This window comes from Drosophila rhopaloa, unplaced genomic scaffold (genome assembly GCF_018152115.1).
Source record: "Drosophila rhopaloa isolate 14029-0021.01 unplaced genomic scaffold, ASM1815211v1 contig_163, whole genome shotgun sequence".
NCBI lineage: Eukaryota > Metazoa > Arthropoda > Insecta > Diptera > Drosophilidae > Drosophila > Drosophila rhopaloa.
Genome location: NW_025335043.1, coordinates 12,560,031 through 12,576,462, shown reverse-complemented (window position 1 = coordinate 12,576,462; position 16,432 = coordinate 12,560,031). Strand labels below are relative to the sequence as shown.

Here is a 16,432-nt window from a genome sequence, read left to right as displayed (position 1 = left end):
GGAGCAGGGACATCACTTGAAATCCGCAGGAATCCAAAGACTTCGAGGCATCATAGTAACTAGTGGCAGATCACGTTTTAATATAAATTTGGTGGGGCGAACGAGGACATAAACTGAATTAGCTGCACAGTATTCGAAGCAGGCAGACAAAGAAGATAATTTCGTTAATGATTAATGTTTATTAAGATTTAATATTCATTTGGGTCGTCGAAGTCTGAGTCGTCGGAATCTGATTCGGAATAATCAAATAAAAGTCCTGCAGCCGTATATAGATCCGATTTATATGTGTAACAGAAGACTGTCAAGAACGCTTCATCTATGTCTTCAAACTGTAAAACAACTTTATTATTAACTGATAGGTTGTGTCACTTATTAAATATACTTACATGTAATTTTGAACATGTGGATTTTCCAAGTAAAGCCAGTTTCAGCGGTTTTTGAAGTGAAGAATTCCTTATGGATTTCAAAATTTTGTTTACTTCGCTTACAAAGTTGGAATCCAATGCCGCACCGAATCCAAAATCGAATGTGACCCAATCGAGTTTTTTACAAGATTGAAAAATCGGCAATAAGATATTGCTATCTATGGTTAGTGAATTATGGTCATTTGAAGGATTTAGGAAGTGGAACTTATTTTCTCTTTTATTATAAATGTTTAACTTTAAAAGCGATTCAATTTGCGATATTTCACGTATCTCATCAGAACATATAATTGGTGTATGAAGTTCTTGTAAAGTTGACTCACTTTTCAATGCAAAAGCCCGGAAAAGTTCAATGAGAGAGCCCTCTGCCTTATAGATGATTAACTCTTTTAGTTTTTTTATGTTCGCCAAAATTTCAATGCCCGGATTATTGCGCAATCGGCAACTTAAAGACTCCAATGTTTCAAGTTGAGTCAAGGATTTACATTCATTGAATCCAATCCAGACTTTCAAATCTAATTTTCTAAGAGTAATCGGTGACTTGTGAACCAATTCTCTCAAAGGATTTTCCAATGGGCTTGTTTGATCTCCCATAAACTTTTTAATTTCTAAGTGCTCCAGATTCGGTAATCGAACTAACATCTCCGCACATTCTGAATCAAAGAATGCAGCACTTAATTTTGTTAAACCATTTATTTTTGAAATTTCAGACATTTCTGTTTGGTCAAGAGGTTTGCCAACAATTTCTAGGTGCTGCAGCCTAGTGGTACTACTTGAAGAAAACGCTGCAAATAAATTCTGTAGGGAATTGTCTGCATTTACAATCAATTCTTCAATATTCGACTTAGCTAGCGCCGACAAGGATTGTAAGTCCTGCGTGTTAGAAAAACCGCAGTGCAGTTTTTTCAGCGACCTTATTTCGGAAACCATTAATACCTCTTTGGGACGAATTATTTCGGAAAGTCGAATACCTTTAATTATATTTTTTTCAGCCAATTTAGTGAAAAGTGCGGCTAGGTTTCCTTTTCCTTTTATATACAAGTCCTCAAGATTATTCAACTCAGCCAATTTTTTAATTCCAGTTAAAACTGATGAGGAGCATGTCAGCTTCCTAATGGTTTGAATTTCTGTCAAACTCCAAAAACACAGTTCTTCGACTGAACTTACATTACTGGTGGCGAATGCTTCGAAGAGTTTATTTAGTGATTTAGTAATTGGGGACCCTAAGATTTCGAGAGTGGTTACGTTCTTAGGTTGGTCAAGGTATGACAAAGCATCATCAAAACGACAACTTTTCCAATCAATCTGGGCCATTCCCTCACTCATCTTTATTTTAAAATCTTTGCAAGCTATCATAGCTTGTATCCGACGTGCAGATATCAAATTAAAGTCTAGCTCCGACGAAATGGGTTCGCAGACATGAATTAGTGCGTGTTGCAAGTTAGTTAGTTGACCCAAATACCTAATCGATTCCCATTCAGATAAATGACAGTCTAGAAATCGAATTGATTCTACTTTCGCAAGTTCAATGGCCTCTAATCGATCTATTGTTAGCTCTTTAATTCTGCAAGATTGCAAGGCGAATGGCCCTTTTGGGACCATTAATTGAAATAATTTCACAAGTGAATTACGTTTTTTTACATAATTTGGTGTGTTTTTTATGACCAAGTGACTTAGATTGGGTAGCTTTGAAAAGCATTCCATCTGACTTAAGCTCGAATCTTCATGTATTTCAAGCACAAGTTTTCCTTTATTGCTGTCAAACTCCATTAGGACACCATCATATAGAGGAAAGGTTTCAGGGGAATCCTCCATTAAATTCTTGTCTTCCGGAATTTTATGTAAATCGTATTCGCATCTCACAAAAGTCTTATTAGCATATCCAAAATTGTCAAAAGGCTTGTACATGCGAAAACATCGCAGTGCGTCAACTATCTCTATCGCTGCACTTTTATCGCATTTACAATATTCGATGGTCAGTGTCAAAGGTTGAAGGCTTTTTGGTCTGCGCCATTTTCTTAAATCATTAAAGAATGGCAATGATGAACCGCTTTGTTCAATTCCAGTAATGATAAAAGTTTTCAAGTTAGGTAACTTGGCAAACGATGCAAATTGAGCAGCATCGCTTCTCGGATTTATCATAATTCTCAGCTTTTCAAGGTTTCCGCAATGGGGAGCGATATCGGAAATACTTTCATGGATTTCAGTGCCCTTAAGGGACAAAACTCTCAAATCCGGGTTCCAGATGCAGAAGTTAACTATCGTTTCAGCAGAAATTTTAACCATTTTATCAATTTGTTCTGTTTTGTATCTCCAGAAGCCTTAAAAAGTTAATTAAATAAATTTAAATGATGTAAGTTTAATAAAGTTACAAAAAGTATATTAAAACTTCTCACTTACCTTTTATGTCAATCGTTAAGTAATCATCACCAAAAGACAATTCAACATAGAAAGGACTTTTTTGGTTGTATGATTTTAGAAGTTCTTTCCAGAAAAAAAACTTTTTCGCTCGTTGATCGATTAGTAGCTTTGTAATCCTGCATACAAGAGGCAACTTAAGAACTTCAAACAGACGTTTGTGATGAGTCTCAAGCAACTCCAGGAAAAACTCATGGGCCAGTACAAAGTTGATTAAATCATTATACTTTAACATTTCATCACATAGGTCATTCGTGTTGCAATCAGCAATCACATATTTTAATATCTCCAGAAGGCAGTCGCTGTCGAGAATAAATTGGTCGTTCTCGTCCATTTCTTGGGATAGTCGATAAATTATTGAAGCACAATTTTTTCACTTTCACCTAGAAAAAATGAAAAATATATAGCAAATTAGGCTACTCTTATCTGAATACATTTAATGAATTCAAAGCATTTTTAAATAAAATTACAATTTCATATTATAATAATACATTTGAGCTAATACACATAAAACAAAACGTAGTACTAACATGAGTATTTTCAACGAAGCTCTTCGATGTTGATTTGACTTTATTGTATGGATACTAGTAAGGAGAGTTTTTTCCCTTTACAGAATCTTCTTGGTTAAACCACTAACCATACATCAACGACATTATTATTTTATACAACGAAAATGGACGCACAAATTTGTAAGCGACCGGCCCCAGAACATGATACAATAACATAAGGTAGTATCGTCGGCAAAATCAGGTACCTCTACAATCATAACAATTTTATTTTAAGATTTGAATATATTTTAGAATTAAGAATGATTGTAGAGGTACAACAGCCCCATGTCCAAAAGATTTCTTAACTTTATATTAATTGGACATATCTATGTACAATTAAACCGCATGTTGGCCAAACAAAACTTATTCTGCCCAAATATTCTATAAATGTAATCTCTGTTATGTCAAACTACAATCAAATTGGGCTGGTAACAAGTGATTCCAGCAAAATAAAATAAAACAAGAGAGAACGCTATAGTCGGGTGCCCCGACTATCAGATACCCGTTACTCAGCTAAAGGGAGTGCGAGGGAGATGGAGATAGAAACTTTGATCACGCATAACTTTTTAACGAATGGTCCGATTTGAAAAATTTCTTCTACATTTCGATAGGTATTGATAAACACAATAAAACTGCATTTTTACTTTTCCGAAATATTTAAATTTTTAAAATCGTATATAAGCGATTGTGGGCGTTAAAGGGGGCGTGGCACCATTTTGAAACAAACTTGCGCTGCGTAGGAACTCCTAGAATCTGCTTGCAAAATGCCAATCTTCTAGCTTTTATAGTTTCCGAGATCTCAGCGTTCATACGGACAGACAGACGGACAGACGGACATGGCTATATCGACTCGGCTAGTGACCCTGATCAAGAATATATATACTTTATAGGGTCGGAAACGCTTCCTTCTAGCTGTTACATACTTTTGCACGAATACAATATACCCTTTTACTCTACGAGTAACGGGTATAAATATTTCATGCTTTATTTTACTGGAATCAGTTGTTATCAGTTGTGGTTTGTTATGGTTTCTTTTTCGCTTTTATAAAAACCGCGCCATGTGCGTATAGATTTCCTAACTTGATTTTAATTTGAAATACAAATAAACCAGATGTTGGCCAAACAAAACTTATTCTGCCCAAATACTCTAATTTTTTATGAAAGCGAAAAGAAACCATATGGTTAATTTGTATGTCAAACTACAATCAAATTGGCCTGATAGCAAGTGATTCCAGTAAAATAAAATAAAAATATTTAATAGGCACGAATTTTATAGATTCTGCGCGCTTGGTTGAGCAAAAGTGGGCATCTTTTATTTTTTCAAAATAACGAATTTTAAAGGGTGGGCAAACGATATTTTCTGCAGGCAAATATATTCAAAAAAAATGTGAAAAAGTCAACTTTAATGTTTTCGAAAAAGTTTTGAAGATTCCATATTTTCAAAAAAAAGGTGGGCAAAAAAAAAGGGTGCAAAAAGGTGTTACTAAAATTTCAAAAATTCGATTTTAGTCGACCAAATTTCTTTGAGCTCATTGTTTTGTAATAACTGCAAGTATATAAGCTGCGGTATATAAACTTCGGCTTGCCGAAGTTTGCTTATTTTTTGTTATTACTTATGTTATAAACAGACATGAGAAATAATGTTTAGAATGACTAAAAGTTTTTCCTTTTATTGAAAAGAATTTAAAATATTGTTTGTCTTATGAATCGGGATCGGGCAAGCAGCTTACAATCAGCATATGTGAACACAAATCATAAGTATGTATGTATGAACTTTTGTACTGCGTCGCCCTGAACATTTGTACGCACTACGATAAGCTTGATTTTCTCCAATTATTCGTTTTTGAGAATCTGAAACAAATAAAGCAGTCGCTTGGGAAACAAAACGGAACTGGTTTTGCGGCTAGCCATTCAATAGTTCAATTAAAGTGAGGAAGCTAAATCAAAGACTTAATACATTTTTATATTAAAGTCAGTCATATTTATATTTATAATATATATTTCTGCTCAGCCAGAAAAAAGATTGAAATTGTTTAATTCATATTCATCTGGGTTGGCGATGTCTGAGTCGTTGGAATATGATTCGGATGAATCATATGAAAGTCCTACAGCATTATATAGATCACTTGTTGAATAGGAGACAGTCAAGAATGCTTCATCTATGTCTTCTAACTGTTAAAACAACATTATTATTAACTGATAGGTTGTGCCACTTATATAATACTTACGTGGAATTTTGAAGATGTGGATTTTCCAAGTAAAGCCAGTTTCAGCGGTTTTTGAAGTGAAGAATTCCTTATGGATTTCAAAATTGTGTTTACTTCGCTTACAAAGTTGGAAGCCATTGCCACGCCGGATTCAAAATCGAATGTGACGCAATCGAGTTTTTGACAAGATTGAAAAATCGGCAATAAGATATTGCTATCTATGTTTAGTGAATTATGGCCATTTGGAGGATTTAGCCAGAAGTTAATTCCTCTTTTATTATAAATATTTAGCTTCAAAAGCGATTCAATATGCGATATTTCACGTATCTCATCTGAACATATAATTGGTGTATGAAGTTCTTGTAAAGTTGACTCACTTTTCAATGCAAAAGCCCGAAAAAGTTTACTGAGAGAGCCCTCTGCCTTATAGATGATTAACTCTTTTAGTTTTTTTATGTTCGCCAAAATTTCTATCCCCGGTTCTTCGTTCAATTTGCAACTTAAAGACTCCAAAGTTTCAAGTTGAGACACGGAGTTACATTCATTGAATCCAATCCAGAATTTTAAGTCTAATTTTCTAAGAGTACTCGGTGACTTGTGAACCGAATCCCACAAAAGATGTTCCAATGGGCTTATTTCATATTGCCAAACGTGTTTAATTACTAAGTGCTCCAGATTTGGTAATCGGACTAACATCTGCGTGCATTCTGCATTAATGAATCCTGCACTTAATTTTTTTAGACCTTTTATTTTAGAAATTTCAGACATTTCTGTTGTGTCAAGAGTTTTACAAGAGGCAGTGTCATCCGTTTTGTAAAAAATTTCTAGGCACTGCAGCCTAGTGGTGGTACTTGAAGAAAATGCTGCAAATAATTTTTGTAGGGAATTGCTTGGACTTGATAAGTTTACAATCAAATCTTCAACACTCGAGTTGGCTAGCTCAGACAAGGACTGTAAATCTTCCAATTCAGTAAATCGGCAGTGTAGTTTTTTCATTGACCTTATTTGGGAAAGCGTTTTAACCTCTTCGGGAACGATTTTTTTCAAAAGGTGAATACGCTGTACTCTATTCCTGTCAGCGAGTTTCTTGAAAAGTGGGGCTAGGTTTCCTTCTCCTGATATAGTCAAATCCTCAAGATTATTCAAGTCGGCCAAACTCTCAATTCCAGCAAAATTTGTAAAGGAGCATGACAATTTCTTAATGTTTTGCATTTCTGACACTTTTGAGACATCTTCAAAACTTTTGTCATGCAAATATCTTATATTTAATTCTTCGATGGCACTTAAATTGCTGGTGGCAATTACATCGAAAAGTGGATTAAGTGATCCAGTTGGCCACCCTGAGATTTCGAGGGTGTTAACGTCCTTAAGAAGAGCAAGAAGTGTTAGAATGTCAGCCTTACACTCCGTGTACATAAGAACTACCATAGTTTTCTTAATCTTGTTTAAGATGATTTTAAAATCGTGGCAATTTAAAGTAGCATGTACCTGACATGCATTTAGCATACTAGAAACTACGTCTGAAGTATTGAAATTAGTGGACTTTTGAGCATCGATTACCAGGTACTGCAAGTTAGTTAATGGTTTCAAAAACTTGACCAAGTCCAATTCGGAGAACTCGCACGCCAGTAACCGAATAGAGTTTATTTTTGCAAGTTCTAGGCACACTAATTGGTTTACAGACCCCTTAGTTATTATGCAGTATTTTAAAGCAAATGACCCATTTGGAACCATTGATCTGAGAAATTGTGCAAGTGTACTGGGATTTCGTTCACATGCATTATTTATGATCAAGCAACTTAGATTGGGAAGTTTTGATAAGGAACCCATTTGGCCAATGTACGAATTTTGATCTATCTTTAGTTGAAGTTCTCCCTTATTCCTGTCAAACTTAATGAAGACATTCCTATCGAAAATATTGTTTGCGAGAGATTCTTCAATTGAAAAATTTTCTTCCGATATTTTACATAAATCGTACTCAGCTTTAAATAACACACAGTGTTTACCGTACTTAAAAAAGTCGATACTTTTTGTTTTTAAAGATTTTAAAGATTTTAAAGTCGCAAATGTAATTGACGTTCTTTTTTCGGTCATAATATATTCGATGGTCAGTGTTAAAGGTGTAAGACTTTTAGGCCACTTCTTTAAATCATTAAAGAATAGTAGTTGAGATCCACTTTCAACTCCAGTTATAATAAATGATTTAAAATGGGGTAACTTGGCAAACGATGCATATTGGGCAACGCCGTTTTCCGGATTCAACTTAATTCTTAGCTCCTCAAGATTTCCGCAATGGGGAGCAAAATCAGAAGGACTTCCTTGGATTTCAGTGTCCTCAAAGGACAAGGATCTCAAATTTTGGTTCCATTGGCAGATGTCAATTAACATTTCTGATGAAATATTTACATTTTTCTTTTCTGTATAATCGTATGAGAGGTGCTTATCTAAAATGCCTAAAAAAAACAAATTTAATATATTAATAAATATATTATTAATTATTTAGAAAATAAATTATTTTTCCTTCAAATAGTAGATAATATGAACTTGGACTTCGTTGTAAGTTTATAAATGTTACAAAAGTATCTAACTTACTAGTTATTCGAGCGTATATGCTAACATCATCGAAAGATAATCTAACATAGAAAGGGCTTTTTTGGTTGATAGATTGCAGAAGGGATTTCCAGAAATATTCATTCCCGTTTGATGACTTATTGACTCGTCGATCGATTAGTATCTTTGTAATTCTGCATACCAGAGGCATTTCAAGATCCGCATACAGATGTTTGTGATGAGTCTTAAGCAGTTCCAGGAAAAATTCATGGGCCAGCACAAAGTTGATTAAATCATTATATTTTAACAGTTCGCAATAACTGCGCTCCGCCTCGCAATCAGCAATCACATATTTTATTATCTCCAAAAGGCAGTCGATCTTGAGAATAAATTCCTCGTTCTCGTCCATTTTTTTGGCTCAGTCGGTTAATTATCAAGAGACCTTTTTGAGACCCATAGATTTTCACTTTCACTTAGAACTCGAATAAGATCTACAATAATCCGAATGCGTTATTATATAATTACAATTCAAATAATATATTTTTGCTGAATATAAAAATAATTTGCGTACAAGAGTATTTCGACAAGGCTTTACAATGATGATTTGACTTTACTGTGTGGATACTTGAAGCGAACTGAATAATGTTCAAATAAACACAAAACAGGGAAATAACCGTATAACTTCCGTTTGACCAATTTTTCACTACTAAATTCTTTAAATTTATAGAGATTTTGTAAGATTATCTCTAATCCGCTTTTATACGTTTCGATTTAAGTGTTTGAGCTACATAAGTTCGACTGAAGCATTTCTCAACTAAGACAAAAAACAAATTGTACATTCATACATACATACATACATACATACATACATAGATAAGGGAGAAATGACTAATTCTTCACACTGACGATCGCCAAATTTTGTCGGGAGGGCTTAGAAAAATTGATTTTTTTTAACTAAATGCTTATTCTTGGTGATTGCTTTTATTTTAAATAGCTAACTTAAATTTATTACAATAGTCTTAAGAAATCATAAAAACAATCATAAAACCCAAATAGGGTTTAATTTTTTTTGTGATGAACGGCTGAAATGTTGTATGTTAAAAAAAATAATAAATCAAGTCCAGAAAATAAAAATATTTTATAATAAATATATTCATATAACTTTACTTCTCTCAGTTAACTTACCTAGCTATAAAATAAATTAATTGATGTTTTTATCTAATACAGTAATACCGGCGTTGCCGGATGCGCTCACACTTCTGACGATTAGTGCTGTCAAACCATTCACTTGCTATTTATTTTTTCGCGATAGTATCGACTTGAACTTTTTCTGTTGATATAGTTTAAAAATATAGAGTTCTCCTGCAACCTATTTTTTTTTTAGTTAGCATATAAGAGCCTTTTAATAAGAGCTAATAATGTATATTTGGCGATACTATCGCGATAGTTTTTGAAAAACCGATGGGCAATCCTGCTATTAACCATCGATAGTACCATCGATAGTTTGACAGCTCTAGACGGGAGCGTTAATTTCGCAAAACCTTATTAGTTTAAACAAACAGAGAGCGCTTTTCGGAAAATCGCCGCTTTTAAAACGAAAAATATATTCATATATTGAAATGCTCCGCAATTTGCGTACAACGGTAATTTGTGCTTTCCCCAGGAAAAAACAAATGGAAAACAAAAGCAGCGCGAGTGAAAAAAATCAATTTGGTGGCACAAGCAGTGGAAAGAAGAAGAGTCAAGACGCAGAGAACTGCTTGCGGATGATGTGATGATACAGATTATATATATGTGCAAGCTATATATACATTCCTCTGTGTGTGTGTTCTTGTGTTTGGGCTGGAGTTAATGTTAATATTTAAGTCAATTAAAAGCAAGAAAACGTGGATTTTTAACCATTTGGAATAACAAATGATTGTCTGTTTAAAAATAATTACGAAGTATGTTTTTGAGTGTGCGTGCGTGTTTTATTAGGTTTTAAGTTTTAAGTTTGCGTGTGATTTATGACATTTAACGGGAGTACATATGTGTACATATGTACCATATATGCACCCCTTATGTTTGTGTGTGTTTGTCTGTTTTTATCTCCCTCTTACTCCCACACCCACAAAAACGCGAGGGTGACTGAAGAAAAAAACTCCACTTTTCCATTGAAATAGGGATAAAAACCAATGAAATTGCGTAAATAATTGGAAATAATGTGAAAAAAATAAAGAAAGAGTAATAACTATTGCTAATATGTACCCCCGCTTATCCATTAATTTTTCATCCATGTCCACCGACACAAACAAACAAACAAACCGCAACAACAAAACATCAAAGGAGTGACCATGAAAATGCCAGCGAGAAATTCGCGAAAATCAATGAATAAAAGCCAAAATGCAACAACATCGAGCAGCGGATCGTAATAATAACTAATACTACTGTTAGCCAAGTGAAATTCGAGGCTGAATTCGTTATGCTGCAGTGCCCAGCGTTGGATTAAAAATAAAATCGGGTGGAGATCCAGTGTTTAACCCTCGTGTTCGTCGCTCCACTTAACCCCCTGTTGCCAAAATGGATGGGCAACGTGCCAGGGATCTGCTGACCCTCTTGCAGGAGCGGGTCGTTTTCTTAACCGGCGGACGGGATCGAAGGGGCGGACCGCTCCTCTGCTTCCCTGCCACGCCCCGTCGGGATCGACTGAAGCCGGAGGATCTGCGGCGACTCCTTAGCTACCTGATCAGCATTCCCAGGTTAGCAGAACCCCAATTAACCCTAAGCTAACTAAGTTTGCCTCTTAATTGGAGAAGTTTTAAGTGAGCGATGATTTAAGTATTTAGACAGCAAAGATTATTCAAACACGTGTATCAAAAAGTATTCAAAACAAAAGCAGAAAGACAACACTAAATGTAAACAACTTTTAAGGAAAATATTATTTTTATTAGTAATAATAAAAACTACGCTTTGCACTTTTAAATAACACAAAATAGCAATAAAAAAATGATACTGTTCTTCAAATTAGAAGGTAACAGCAATCCCTATTGGCTAATATGGTGCAGGACTTAAATTTAAAACTATTTAAACTATTCCATAAATTTAAATATGTTATTTTATTGTTTTTGTAGTCGACTCAATCCGCAGCATATGCATCTAGGTTTTTTATAGACATTTTTCATCACTAAGTCATTTAACGACCACGAAAAAAATCAAAATTCCTAGATCTTATAATGATTCACCCAAATCATGTGGCACCTAATGAAAATGTAAATATTTCAGTTGACAGAATAGATATATTTTTTTATTAGATCACGTTTTTGTTATATTAACGTCCAGGCCGGTTTAGCGTAATTAAAGTATACGTTTAAAGTGTATTGCACGATTGTAAGCTTTATTTTTAGTTTATGTGAAATGAATACGTCAAGTTTTTAGATATTTATACTGCAATGTTGCCTTTGGCGGCATTGGTCAGAAATTTCTCCAGCCTCTTCAATTTTGTTATTATTTTACAGTGATCTCTTGTTATTGTAGTTATTGGGGTCTTTCGGATTCCGCACTAGGAAAACTAATCTGTCCTTCACAACCTTAATTTCAATTTGCTTCTTATCGCAATGAACATTATTAAGTAATTAATTGCTTTTATATAATCCGCTAATGACGCTATTAAATTCTAGAAAATCCAAAGACCAGTTGTTTCGCGTTAGTGGGGCTCACTGTACCAGTACAATGGCAATCCATTGTGTCAGCTGACGTCGCGACGTCGCTGGCTGCGCTTCGTTTGCAATTTCGGTAGAGTGACGACGTCGTCGCCTCACCCGCACCTATATATCGTATATATGTTCTGAATAGGGTGAGGATGCAGGGGTGGACGAGGGAGAAGGGAGGGGGTAGCAGCTGCTGCAGCTGCAGTGCCACATTCCACTTGATTTTCCTGTTATAGTCGTCCGCCTGCAGTCGCATTTTTATGAATCATCATCGTCAGACGATTGCAAGAACAGCACGCACATTGTTCTTGCCTCCCATCTCTTTCACAGCTGCTGTTGACATTGAATCGCAAGAGGGTGAGGTTAAAATGGGTGGCAAAAGAGGGTCAGGCAGTGCAAAAAAGTCATAAATGTACACATTTTTAAATAAAAACTAGCAGCAACAAAAGTTTCATAAATCTGTGCGATAAAGAAAGCACCAAGAGCCAAGAAGAAGCAGCAAAAGAACACACAGATACGACCGCATACATATGGGCAAAAACTGGGGACCGGCTCCCAAAGACTTTAAGACCGAGACTCAAAGAATGCGAATATTTTTTGCTGCTGCCCCAAACACTAAAAAAACCACAACAAAAACCAAAATGAGCCATAAAACAAGAAAGAAAGAAAAGAAAGGGTAATTTGGGCGAACAGTGATGCCTCCGTAACAATGAACTTAAGAACCACATAACTTTATAGACCTTAAAAGTAAAAGTTAGAAGCTATTAATCGGTTAATTAATTTAAACAATAGCTTAGAGGTGTTTCCTAATTCCTTAACTGAAGAAGTAATAGAATAATTTTAGCTAAAACGATTAAAACTATTAGACAAGTTTCTCTATATTTATTTTATTGAGAAATAAATTTAAAATTGTTTAAATTTCATGACCTTAGATAATTATATTTACGTCTTTTTATTTAATTGTATTTTCCCAAGTGTTTTATGTTCATAAATACCACGTATAAGATTTTTTAAATTTGAACTAAAAGAATCCAGTAGTGAACAAACTTATTCCCAAGACTAGGGCATTCTAACAAACTGCTATCGAGATGTCTGCCAACGGCAACAAACTCGGAATGATAATCAGAGCCGGGAGTTGATGATGATGGCGACCCAAGATTGCGACACACGACAAGAGTATCTGATGAAAAATAGTATCTGCTGAAGAAGTAGAAAATCAGAAAAAGAAGCGACAACCATTGAGAAAGGGAGAAACGCACGTTCCTCGCTTATTTAGTCATGCTTATTGGCGCAATCATAGAATGATGTAGAGTTATTTCAGCTGTATTGAAGTGCTAACAACTTTCGATAGCCATGAATCACTTGGAGGCAAATTCCCACGCCGTATTCCATTTAGTTGTTATCAGCCGGGTAACAAGCAAAGCATTGTATTATCAGTGTCCCACATTTCACTGGATCCCCCACCCAGAAACGAGGAACGACACAAATAATGGAACCATGGCAGACACTTCAGGTTCGGCCGATAAGAAAATCGACTCGCTGACGACGCCATCGATGTCGGAGTCCATATTCCAAATATACAAAATGGAACTGGGGTTCCCTTATCTCATCGCTGCCATCCACGGAATTTGTGGTCCGTTCTTGCAGTCTGCCCACTGTGCGCTTTATCTGCTGATTTTCTTTCTTCTGGTTCCTTATTTTTGGTTTTCATTTTTTATACCCTAACATGAAGTTTTTAAATAAAGACCTACAATTAATTTAAGTAACTTAGTTGGACTCAATCGCTTAATTTTTCTATAATTCGTTTTTAAAATGTGTTATCAGATAAAAAATAAAAAGCATCATCTTTTTTTTAATCTTTTGTATAAGGCAATTTCAGCGTAAAAATATAATGTATATAGATAACAGATTCAACAAATTTGTATAATTTTAAAATATAGTATGTGAATCAACTTGTAAGATAATATTGTTTCATTCCATTTTAGTAATCTTTCCTACAATTTATCAAATGTTGGTTATCATATTGTTATTTAATTTAATATACCTTTGATCATGTTAATAAAGGGTATTCAGAACTTGAACAACAAAAGATTAATTTTCTTTTTTGTTTTGCTTTGCCTTCGTTTATGTTTCGCTTCTGTTTTTGTTTATTTGGTTTGGCGTGAAACACTTTTTGTTTATTTCTGCGCATGTTTGTGCCTTTGTCTCTCGGTTTCCGAGACTCGGCCAAATTGGCAACTGAAGTCAAGGCGTCTTCTCACTGCTGTCGTCAATGCAAATTCTGTGAATCGGCTGAATCGAGGGAGTTCTCAGCATTTTAGACACGTACATTCCCTGGACTTCCTTTGAGGGTATTACTCCACCCCCCTCCCTCAAAAACCCTCGGATTTATGGGTTAAATAAACGATTTTTGATTGGACTTTGTGTTTGGATTTTTTTTTCGGTTTTTACATGCCGGCGACACTTTTCCCTGTCTCTCTTTCTCGGTTTCAATTTCGATTTTTAATAGCCCGTTTCGAGGGTTTTTATTAGTCATCAAAAAAGTTGCCCATGCCTCTCCTGAGAAATACACAAATATTCAGATATGTCGCGCGATAAAAAGTTGCAGAAGGGTTTGAGAACTTGCATGAGGTTAAACCATTCGGAACACCAAAGTTCTGGGTTCTCCAAGACTATCGTGTTGGAGGGAAACTTTGTTGAATTTAAAATGCATTTGAGAAGACGCCTCTTCACTTTTCGCATTGTTCTCTAGGGGCCGAAACCCCTAGAAATGCCCATCAAACAACCACACGACATTATGTATAAACACGAGAAGATAACGTGGTTAAAACCGGGAACTGAGAAACCAGAACTGGCCACAATCGGACCAAGAAATAGCGGCAAAACAGAGGGAATAATAGGAATAATAGGCGGAATCTAAGGAGGCGGAGTTGCGCACACATCAATGAAAGAAATATTTATAGTTAATGGAGCGATTAAAATTCAAAAGGAATGCAAATCAGAGCGTTGGGCGGGCTGTTGGGGGAAAGGAGGTGTGTAGGAAATTATTAGCTAAAATTGGTGTCAGAGCAATAGAAACCGACCTCAGACCATACGAAGCCGTGCTGTCATAATTTATGCAAGCGACGTAAACAGAGCAACGAACCATGAGCGATTCACGACACTCTCACTCACGTACTTCAGGGAAGACGCTGCACTTCGGAAAAAACAAGAAACTTAAGAATATGATCACCAAAATAGCATGAATTGCAATGTTCAAATATTGTTATCACCAAACAAAACAGTTCAGAAGTTTTTGAAAGACGCCTATGAATCCCAACTCAAGATCTTAAACTTAATCTATTTAATGAAGTAATTTAAAACTAAGTACCTTAGTAAGTGTGAATTGAACTTTATTAATATTAGTTTTACAAGTAATAAGGTAGAAAAACATTAGTTTAATTTATATTATAAGTCGACTTTTGGAATATTTTCCCGCAGTGTACTCTCTCCTTTTTTTAAGTTCTCTTCCGATCGCTCTCTCTAACCGAACACACCTTTCACCTGGCTTATTTTGCAGCGACGCCGCCAAGAACCTCGGATTCACAGTCATCATCGATATGCGCGGCAATGGCAACTGTTCGACCAACGTGAAGACAATATTGAAGGTGCTGCAGGAACACTTCAGCGCGAATATACACAACGTGGTGATCATCAAGCCGGACAATTTCTGGCAGAAGCAGCGTGCCTCGATCTCCTCGCACAAGTACAAGTTCGAGACGACGACGGTGTCGATAGAGTCCCTCAATAAGATCGCGGAAAGTCACCAACTGACGGGGGACTTCGAGGGCCAACAGTTGTACGATCATCAGCAGTGGACGGACGCCCGGCTTGCCATCGAGGACTTCTTCTGGCAGGCCGGTGATATGGCCGATAGGATTGACGATCTGCAGGAGGACCTCAATCGCAACGACTTTGCCGAGGACGCCACGCTCGCCAACCACGCCATCGACCACCACTCTGAAATGCGCATTAAGATCACTATGCTGCCCATCCAGGACCTCGACAAACAGGGCAAGAAACTCTTGGCCAAGATTAATGCGATGGCCCCGCCAGGCGGTCAGGTGAGCAACCGATTTAAGGATATAAATATCGACAAATCTCTTAGTCTTTAAGCTTTTAACAAGAAATTAGGGACCGCTGTTGAAATCTATATGCCTTTTAATTTGGCTACGTCTACCACTTCTTCCGTAAATATAAATTGTAAACAAATAAAAAGTATCACGAGTTGTTCATAAAAGTGTATAGTCATAATAAACATTCAATAAATTAACAGAAAAAGTCAATAGCCTTTGGCCTAGCATTCACTTTGTCGAAATATATGCCAAAATCAATACTTCCACACAGCACACTTCTGTTTTTTTTTATGGAAATGTGTTGTTTTGTCTGCCATTTGGTGGGTAGAAATGAATTAAGTTGTCTTATATTAGTTAAACTTAAATTTGTTTATATAAAAAAGCCCTGAACAAATAAAAAGTTAACCAGATGAATAATTCAAATATTAATTGGACAGCATTATGTTACATTTCCTATTGATAAATATTTATTTTATTTTAGGTATT

The 16,432-nt window shown here is 35.7% G+C and overlaps 3 protein-coding genes across 9 annotated transcripts in view; 1 reads left to right on the top strand and 2 right to left on the bottom strand.

The window, feature by feature from the left end:
• Window positions 1-159: 159 nt before the first annotated feature.
• On the bottom strand, window positions 160-9,390 carry LOC108051056. 4 transcript variants are annotated; one of them, XM_017133005.2, is made up of 4 exons: window positions 9,331-9,390; window positions 2,823-3,223; window positions 387-2,743; window positions 160-329 (listed from the first exon to the last, which is right to left on the bottom strand). In XM_017133005.2, exons 2-4 carry the CDS (start codon window positions 3,172-3,174, stop codon window positions 189-191), a joined length of 2,850 nt encoding a protein of 949 aa, XP_016988494.2. In that variant the 5' UTR covers window positions 3,175-3,223; window positions 9,331-9,390; the 3' UTR covers window positions 160-188. The 4 variants fall into 4 exon arrangements, with proteins under 4 accessions (XP_016988494.2, XP_016988496.2, XP_016988493.2 ...); XM_017133007.2 differs by lacking the exon at window positions 9,331-9,390 and adding an exon at window positions 8,717-9,068 and having other exon boundaries at window positions 160-340; XM_017133004.2 differs by lacking the exon at window positions 9,331-9,390 and adding an exon at window positions 8,717-9,066.
• On the bottom strand, window positions 5,272-8,729 carry LOC108051054. Its single transcript, XM_017133000.2, has 3 exons — window positions 8,188-8,729; window positions 5,617-8,048; window positions 5,272-5,560 (listed from the first exon to the last, which is right to left on the bottom strand). Exons 1-3 carry the CDS (start codon window positions 8,552-8,554, stop codon window positions 5,396-5,398), a joined length of 2,964 nt encoding a protein of 987 aa, XP_016988489.2. The 5' UTR covers window positions 8,555-8,729; the 3' UTR covers window positions 5,272-5,395.
• A 263-nt stretch (window positions 9,391-9,653) lies between the features above and the next one.
• The window catches only part of LOC108051050 (triple functional domain protein-like), a 43,797-nt gene continuing 37,018 nt past the window's right edge, over window positions 9,654-16,432 (top strand). Inside the window, exons 1-3 of one of the 4 annotated variants that reach the window (XM_017132988.2) lie at window positions 9,654-9,788; window positions 10,471-10,883; window positions 15,391-15,934. In XM_017132988.2, the coding sequence (XP_016988477.1) occupies window positions 10,705-10,883; window positions 15,391-15,934 (723 nt within the window). In that variant the 5' untranslated portion in view covers window positions 9,654-9,788; window positions 10,471-10,704. Of the gene's footprint in view, window positions 9,789-9,827; window positions 10,089-10,307; window positions 10,884-15,390; window positions 15,935-16,432 lie in introns of those variants that run through there. The other 3 variants (XM_017132989.2, XM_017132990.2, XM_017132992.2) reach the window with 3 other exon arrangements.